The sequence below is a fragment of the Micropterus dolomieu genome, linkage group LG22, assembly GCF_021292245.1.
Source record: "Micropterus dolomieu isolate WLL.071019.BEF.003 ecotype Adirondacks linkage group LG22, ASM2129224v1, whole genome shotgun sequence".
In the NCBI taxonomy this organism is placed as follows: domain Eukaryota; kingdom Metazoa; phylum Chordata; class Actinopteri; order Centrarchiformes; family Centrarchidae; genus Micropterus; species Micropterus dolomieu.
Window position 1 is genome coordinate 16,205,347 of NC_060171.1, and position 9,625 is coordinate 16,214,971.

The 9,625-nt window shown below is 41.7% G+C and overlaps 1 protein-coding gene across 1 annotated transcript in view; it reads left to right on the forward strand.

The window, feature by feature from the left end:
• The first annotated feature begins 7,554 nt into the window (after window positions 1-7,554).
• klf13 (Kruppel-like factor 13) overlaps window positions 7,555-9,625 on the forward strand; it is an 18,641-nt gene continuing 16,570 nt past the window's right edge. Inside the window, exon 1 of the mRNA XM_046038394.1 lies at window positions 7,555-8,632. Within this exon, the coding sequence (XP_045894350.1) occupies window positions 8,158-8,632 (475 nt within the window). The 5' untranslated portion in view covers window positions 7,555-8,157. The remainder of the gene's footprint in view (window positions 8,633-9,625) is intronic.

Below are 9,625 nucleotides of genomic sequence, written 5' to 3' on the forward strand. Positions count from 1 at the left end.
TCTGGAACGGGATGTTCTCGCTTCAGCATTGGGGTCATTCGAGGATAAACAACTTGCGTTCCTTGTAGACGGTGCCGTTATGGCGAGAACTTTTAAGGGAGACGCTGCAACTTCTCACATTACCTTGCATACCCCCCCCCCCCCCCCCCCCCCCCCCCCCCCCCCCCCCCCCCCTCACCGGGGCGCATCTCTGCGGTCAGCTTGGTTCATGCACCGGGCTGTGTTTATGCACCGCTACACTCTGTGTGGAGCCTCGCCCACTTGTGAACCCAGTGACTTTAGAGCGCGCTCTGGTCGAAGCGCTGAAAACAGCCATGTGATGTAAGAGTACCACTTTGGAAATCGTATGTTTTGAAACTCAACCTCGCCATTTTCCCTTTGAACTCTTCCCGCACCAAAGTATACGTGATCTGCTCAACCCAAATTACAGGGTGATTATAATACATCTTAACCTGCGCAACTGCAAACACGTTTGTTAATGCCATCAGAATCGAAATGTAGCGACTAAGGTTCAAGGAACGATGGGGAAATTTCCTCAAAGGAAAATGCCCTTGGAAATGCACAAACATGAAATTTCAAAGATGGAGTGAGGGCAAATAGGACAGAAATGCATGGGTGTATTCATGTCACCCAGTGGCCTAACTGGTAGTCTAGCATAAAGTACAAATAGATTCATAGTAAATTCCCAGAAGAGCTAAGACAAAGGAGTTTTTTGAGGATCATAACTTAAGTTACTTAATCTATCTATCTATCTATCTATCAAGTAGTTTTCAGGGTTTTTTTGTTCATGCAAACATCAAAGGAGTTCAGACTGTATTGATTGTAATAGTCTACAGTAGATTTGAATCTATGGATCTCTGAACATAAACTTACTTTATCATTATACTACTAGCAAATGGCATGTTTATAGACACAGTAGTTGTTTAATCAATGAGTCGATCAACACAAAATTAACTATAATTGATTTTTCAAGCAAAAAAATGAATTCACGGCTACTCCGATGTGAGGATTTGCTGCTTTCGTCTGTAGAGTATTGATGTGCATTAAATATCTTTGGGTTTTGAACTGATAAAACAAGCAATCTGAATTCATTAGATTGGGCTCTGGGAAATTATAGCATTAACATTTTATTGACTAAACGATCAATCAAAATAATAGTGTTTTTACATCAAGTTAATATAGATAAAACAATGTCTAAATGTATTTGTGTGTTGTTGCAGAGCTTTGTACAGTCTTGCAAGGACTCAAGCGTGGTGCTGGTCTATTCCTAGTGGATGAAATGCCATGTAAGTGCCTCTGTTGAATGGCCTTAGAAAAAAGACCCGCCTCTCTATAGCATCAGCAAGGCGAGTTAATGCAGCGCCTGCGGACTCACCACCCAGATGAATGGGGTATTTCATAGTCAGGTCCCCTCACCAGTGCCCGCGAGGCACATCCCTCCCTGAGCCACTGCACTGATCAATGCATTCTGAATAGGGCCACTACTGACCAGCAAATGGGTGCGAAAACAAAACTGTGTCCGCTTCACTTTGCTCTTTTCAGCTGTATTGTGTGGAGCGGACAAAGCCATCATGCTGTGATGTGAAGGAACAATGATGGAAGCACATAGCCATGGCTCAGCGTTAGCTTAGGGTCAAGTGAGTGACGTGGATTTTAGCTTGTGATTATGAACTCAACTCCACATGCATGACAGAGAAGGCTCTTCTTTCAAATTATGCAACAGGCAATTCAACATGTTCTATCAATGAACGTTGGGCTGCACTGTTTTCTGTGGTGGTGTGCCGAGGAGGCAGCACCAAGGCGGGGGAGGCAAGCAGGATTAACATACTGGTGAAAAAGGCTGCCTCTGTTATGTGGCTGAACATGGACAGCCGGGAGGCACAAGCAGAGGGAGGATGACGACCAAATTGAATTCCATCTCAAACAACACCTCCCACCCTTCTGTGAACTGATGCAGTGACCCACCTTTCAGCCTCCACCTTCCTGCAAGGTGCCTCACAGAGGACTTTTCAATACTCTTTTGTGCCGTCAGACTTTACAGCACTTCCTTGTCTTTTTTCAAGTCTCAACTTACTAGTAGTTGCTGAAGAAAGACACCTGCATGACACCAACTATACTGCTATTGTGGGCTAGTCTGCATGTTATCTTAACTGCACATATCTATATGCAAGCCACTGTTGCATCAATGCACATAGCTTGAACAGGTATGCTCATACCTGAATATACAAGCTGTTTACACAAATCTTTTAGAGTGAATTGCGCGTTGGAACGTCTGCACTTGTTAATGTGAATATTTTATAGATTTATAGCAACTGAAGGCAATACAAGATTTAGTTATAGCTACTTAAAGGAACATTTTGGGAAATATGCTTGCTTGCTGAGCGTTAGATGAGAAGATCACTCTCATATTTGTCTGTTAACTATGCATAAAGCCAGGACTCCTGAAAACTTTGAAGCGGGGGAAATGGCTAGCCTTGCTCTGTCAGAAGGTAACAAAATTCACCTACCAGCACCCGTAAATCCCACGATTAACATATTATATTGTTTGTTTCATCCATATAAACGTGACAATTTGTGGTTATGGCGAGTTATGTGCCAGACTGTTTCTTGACTTGGTGCAATGACTTCTCTGAGTCTTGTCATCACCAGGATGTTGTTACCTTCCGGAAATCATATAACTAAGAAATAGTCCCACAACTAACCCCAATGTAAAATCACACTTATATCACACACAATATATATATATATATATATATATATATATATATATATATATATATATATATATAAAGACCTCCTTTTAGAGACAGCTTTTACAACAAAACATTTTTTTTAAATGACTGACTGATGATTAAAACTGGTTGATTCTGAGAATAGCATGGAACAGGAGCAGGGACATCTTATTGATCTTCTTATTTGTACATGTGCCTGGTAATTATTTGGATTTCAATTTTGTCCTGAACAGTCAGTGGTCTTTTATCAATCACATGTTTGCACTGTGTGTCTAAGGGAAATGTTATGACTCTAGAGTCTTGATGATAAGAACCCAATAACACTGTAACAAGTATATCCTGCTAAACATCAGCCGGGTCACGCTTTGGTACAATAACAGGTAGTTTGGACTTGTTTACTTGTCTCAGCTACGCCTGACTGACTCATTTCACCTCAAGTGATTACTGCATTCATACATGCTAAACCTGATCTGGTGTTCTTTTCCCTCTTTAATCAAAAGAACAAGGAACAATATTTCATTGATAGCCTGTTGAAACACCAGCATGCATGAACCACATTGTTACAGAGAGACTCAAAAGGTAGATGGTCAATGTACTCACTGTTGACTTACATGAACATGTTACTCCTGTACGTCTTCTGTCTGACTAATCCCCTTTACTTCTATAAAGGTGAAATTGCAGCCTGTTTTGACATCATTAGTCATGGCGCCTTACTGTTGATGTGTAACTAAGGATGATTAAGCTTTGTAGAACAACAACCAAAAAGAGCGACAGCAAAGTACTCATAAGTAACTATACACTATGATACATTATAGCACCTTATATGTTACATCAATTCTTACCACTCAGTAAGCTTTAGTTTATTTTAATTAGTGGATTTATCTCTGTTTTACACGGAACAACACGTTCAGTCTTTATTATTCTCTTATAATTCAATAACAGGTAAGACGCATGACATTTCCAGAAAGACTAGCTCTGCCCTGAAATACCCTTAAGTGCTTTATTACTTCTTCTGTCATGATAAGAGTTGGTTCATTATTGTTTTAGGGAAGTCTGACAAGTTGGAGTGCCCTTGCAACTTCAGCACTAGATTAAAGGCTACCCAGAAGGAAGTTCTTAGTCAATAAATGATCTGGGTTTATGAGTAAAGTTGCATTTTAAAGAAAAGCAACATAAGCATTACTTTTTTAGGCATTATAGTGTTCCAATACTTTGATTTATAACCAAATACCTGCAAAGCAAATAATATTACCATAATCCTCAGCTGTTCTTGTCAGCATGCTAACAAGATAAGCTAAGATGCTTTACATTGTAAATGTTATACCTGTTAGCATGATAGCATTGTCATTGTGAGCATGTTAGCATGCTGATGTCAGCATTTACTACAGCACTACTTTGCCTATGTAAAGGCGCACAGAGCTGCTAGCATGGCGGTGTTCTTGTTAAAATATAGACTACTGGTAAATGTTTTTTTGTACCTTTCCCTGGGAGTACGTGTTCATGTTTGGTAACATAAAAAAACAATACACTGCTGCCTACAGTTAACGACAACCTGGTGTCGGACTCAGTGTTTTCCCTAAATGTGATGGATCAAACTCAGGTCATAAGCCAGAGGTCAGTCCACTGAACATCACCACCTGCTGCAGTGAAGAGAAAACTCTGCCAGTAATCTAACCCCACTTGTGGTGTTTCATGCTTTTACAGTACTTTGTTTTTTTCCTCTGCCTTAAGAGTCTGGCCTTGACACGACAGCCCAGCTGGATTGTTATGGTGGTCAGATTGTCCTCTGCTTAAAAAGGAACTCTCCTGTTACAAACAGAAGTGAAGAGGCCAATCAAACCACTGTTCCTGCCTGAGAACTCTATGTCAGTGCCAGACAGTGTGGTGTTTGGACACTGTGCACTGGGGGTTGGTGCTGGGATTTGGGAACATACAAAAGGTCTCTTAAATCATCACATTGCTTGCTGCAGCTTCAGAGAGACACATTTTACTCTTTCCCTCTGAGAGAATTTTTTTTTAATCATCACATCTACAGCTGCATATTACCTTTGGAGACGTACAGTTGTGTATGCTGCAGCTGATTTTTTCTCTTGTGGCCTTCTTGTGCTTGACGCCCAGTGGGAGTTGATAAACACTTGCAGTTTCTACACTGCTCTGGGAAATAACCCTGTGAAAGAGGAACTATGCCCTCTTGTCGCGCTCTCGTTAGAAAAGATCGCCAAAGCACCACATGAAACACAAGAACACCACGTTTTTTGTGGTGAAAGAATATGTAAAATAATACAGCCAGATGGCCTTCTGAATGCCACATCGCCTTGCTCACACTGAACACTGGGAACTTTCTAGTGTGGGCTTTTGTGCACAGTGTTGAAAGTGTGCATTCATTCTCACAGGAGAGCATCAGCTGTTGAAGGAAGCAGGTCTAATCCTGTATCAGCAGAGTGAAACTTTATTGTTATTTTCATCAAATTTGTTTTCATAGAATATTTTTGTTAATTGGGCTTCGAGCTGGATAAATAAGAGATGGAAATATGCAATGTAGCATACGCTGATTGCAGGGAACATTATGTGCAATGTAACATTTAGTTATGCTCCTAATCTGAGACAAGTTCATCTTAAAAACAGTGGGGTTAATTTAAATGCGTGAAGTTAACATTCAAGAGTGTCCTCGCTACCAATGAATAGGGTTAGCTGGTTTGTTTTCTGCCCGGACTTTTTAGCTGGTTACATGCTATGGTTTTTGTGTGTGAAAATCTTAAGCTGAAAACTAATGAAAAGTTTTTATGGATTTAATTCAATGTGTCTGTAAATGGTCAGACAAGACCAGCTATAAAACTAGCGTCATGAAATAATGATTATCTAATAATGTCATATCGCACAGCTTTGACTCTTTCCTCCGCACAATGGTGTCACTTGTCTCATGCCGGAGGATAAATTGAAGAAAACATTGGTGGTGGCTGGCTGGCTGGATTTCAATTAGCAGAGACCACAGAGTCGCTCAGAGGAGGGTTTAGATGTAAACTGAGAGTTCACTGAAATGAAACCGCCATCTTCTCAAAAATGCACAAGCTGTTGATGTTACATTGAGCAGAATATTTCACTTGAAAACAGGTCACAATCACTAAATATATCAACTCCTGAATGCCTTTTTTGAGTTGTCAAGGCCACAGTGCAAATATAAACAGTGTACTCTGGTGATGCAAGTAGAAGGTTGAATTAACAAGTTAGAATAGAAATTGAACAAGTAATTATCACCAGCCACGTTTACACCACTATCCTTTATTTGACTAGGATGTAATTAAAAGCCTTTGAGAGGCTGTGAAGAAGAATGATTTTGCTCAGCAGGCTAAGCCAATAATTTGGCAGTTTGAAGTGCGCTGTCTCGTTATTGGCCAGAGGCCCCAGAGTGTGCTGATCGCGCCAAGAAGGTGACACAGTAATATCCAAAGTATCAGGGATATCTTGTTGATGATGAACTGCCAAAAGAGCCCATTTTGCAGAATAGACAACTCACTTGACTCATAAATGTTATTTTGTGGCTTGCATGCTTTACTTTATGATTTCGTTATGGTGTGACAGTGTAAGTCAATATGGCATAATGGCTTTTACTGAGATTCACCTCCTCTGGTTACTTCATGTCACAAATGTTGCACAATACAGTGTATAAAGAGGAAATTGCTGTAATTTAATACTTAACACTAATTTTGCCATTGCCATTTTGTTTGTCAATCAATAATTTCAGTATTTTTTGGGTCAAAAATGGAAAGTATTCTCTGTTTTCAGATTCTCGAATGTGAGGATTTTTTTCTTTGACCAGTTTTTTTTATGCCAGGTGAACACAATATCTCAGGAATGTCTTAAGGAAATTTCTTAAAAATTTGGCACAAACATCCACTTGGACTCAAGGATGAACTGGTAAGAATTTGGCTGACAAAGATCAAGGTCACTGTGACCTCACAAAATACGTTTTTGGCCACAACTCAAGAACTGATGACCATATGTTACAGTTGGGGACACTGAATAGGTGACACTTTTGACTCACAGATCAAGGTCACTGTGACCTCAAAACAACATTGACAAACACGTTTTTTTGGCCATTATTCAACACATAACTCAGGAACAGAGGGGGCGATTGCGACCACATTTCGCAGTTGGTTGGACACTTGTCAAAGGTCACTGTGACCTCAAAATGGATTTTTTAAATTAATTTATCACACATATCACACATGTGACATCACATGTTGACTGGGCGGACACAAGGAGTAAACAATAACTAGGCTTTCCTCTATCTTGTCCATCCTACCTTTAACTTCCTGCCTCATTCTGAATTTTGAGCAAATTCACTATCACATCACTGCAAACAACTAGTATTAGAGCGTGCCTAGCTAATCCTGACCTGTGAGTTTCACCTACAATGTATATTCACTGTAATCATACATAATGTATCATCAATATAGTGATAACTTCTATTTAGCCAAAAAAATAGTAATAACTTTATTTAAATTCCTTTCAACTATTCACTACATATTATATTAGTCTGGACAGACTTGAATGTAATTGGTTGGGGAGGTATACATCAGCAGGGCAATTCTAGTATATCTAGTATTGTAAATTGAAAATCTTAAAGCTTTGGACTAGTTATGAGATAAAGTCAGCAATATGCAGACATTCATTTGGAAATTATAGTTAACCTTGTTTTCTGACAACTAATCTCATGATAAGCGGAATCATACATTCCTTAGCTGTAACTGTAGCCAATAGAATGCAATACGTTTTTAACACGTCACAAAAGATCACAGTGAGGGTACATGCAAGCACGCTTGGACAGGATGCTGCAGAATCACCCCCCTCCCACAAATGTAGGCTATTCATTTTATTGCATGTATTTTTGGTAAAGGTCCCTGCAGTGCGTGGCTGTGTGGCCCGTGAGATACATCATCTGAATGCATGGAGGCAACCTGTGGTGAAACTTCCAAGTAACTAGTGCTGTTCGGTGCATTTGAGGACGTGCAGTACCCAATGAATGAGCTGCGACTCTGACGCTGCTGCCGAGCGCTGCCGGTCGACACGCCCCCAGCATGGATACAACCAGCAGGAACAGGCGCTCAGGAGACACACTCACTATGCCGGAGAGTGTTTGTATCCGCGATGGGAGTTAACACATCCAAGTTTCAAGAGGTCCTGTTACCAGCGTCGTTGCACTAAACAAAGACATTGGGTTTCTGTTTTTTTCTTTCTTTCTGAGGGGGTTTGTCTGCATTTTTATCCGAGGCGTTTCTCTCACAGGATGTTGAAGATATTGGAAAGCCGGGTAAGATCATAAAGTCAGTTCTCTGATGAGAACGAACCTCCTCCTCACCACCACACAAAGGGAACCACGGAAAAAGTACTTTTTTCACACGCCATCATTTTTATTTTTTTTTGAATGTCATTAAGAAGCAGCGGGGGCTGTTTCAAAGACAAAATGGATCATTTTGCAGCAGAGTGCCTTGTTTCAATGTCCAGTCGTGCAATTGTTCACGCTCCTAAAGGGAATAGGGAGATGAAACCAGAAATACCGTCCTCCTCCAGGAACGGAGAGGAAATCAAAGAGCCTTTGGTGAAAGACAACTCCTCTCTTTTTGTGGTGGCGCGGATTCTGGCGGATTTTAACCAGCAGACTCCCAACAATGTTGCCGAGCAGGCAAAAATAAAGGATGAGAGCATGAACCTCATAGATGATGGAAACTCTGCCACACCTACCACCATCTCCGATCCTTCGCTCAAACAAAGAGGCAAAAGATCGCGAGGTCGAACTGAGCAAGAATCACCTCAGAAAAAGCACAAATGCCACTATTCAGGTTGTGAAAAAGTTTATGGCAAATCATCCCACCTCAAAGCCCATCTAAGGACACACACAGGTCAGTTTCATTGGATGCAAATGTTTGGTTGCTGTGAACATGACTTATGGTAGTTCCTTTCGATATATGAGAACGGATGCTGTTATTGAAATTGCGGACACTGATATGAAGTGTCTCCTCTGTTACATACAATCCGATATTGTGCAGAGGAGGGTGACAGACTGCTGTGTTAGATCGAGTGATAAATGTTCACGGATCCACCCTAAATGGAAACGCTCTGCACATACAGTAGGCTACTGCAAAAGACAGCGTTGGTGCATAGTTTAATAAATTACACCTCTAAGTTGACGAAAAGTCTAAGTTACGAAATGTCCTTTTAATTTCGGGGGAGGGAGGTAGGGGAGTCGAAAATAGTGCCACTCCCACTCAAGTCTCCGAGCTTTGTCACCGCTTTCCTCTTGGAGCCCCCCCCTCCCCGGACAGTGCGTGCAAACCGAAACTGCAGTGCAACAACATGACACAGATCAGATTTCTTCTGCGCACATTAATTCGAGTAGCCTAAACATGGGTTCGTTTCATGGCGACATGAGACAGAAAGGACTCTTCCACAGCATGTAAAATGTGCCCATCACAGACAACATGGGCATGCAAAAAAAAGTTTTCAAGATCAGTCCAGTAAGTGTACCGTCACACTGCAGAGCGAATGGCTAAATGCGCAAATGCGCTCCAGATTAGCAGTATGTCACGTTGGACTTTCCTGAAGGACCTCCGTGTTTGCCCTTTGCATTCCGCAGGATAGGCTACTGAGAGGGGGGGAGGGGGGGGGGGCAAAGATGTAGATCGAGTCAAATTGGGGGGTTGATACGTGCTGTGGAGTCGCTTGTCTGCCCAAAGCCCTTTGTTGTGATGTGCCACACCCCCGCTAGACAGACTGCCAGCTGATCTGGCCAGCAACAGACTCAGCTAGCTGAGCCTCGACTCAGGAGCCTCTTCCTTACCGCTGCTCTATAGCTCCCCCCCCCCCCCCCCCCCCCCCCCCCCCCCCCCCCCCCC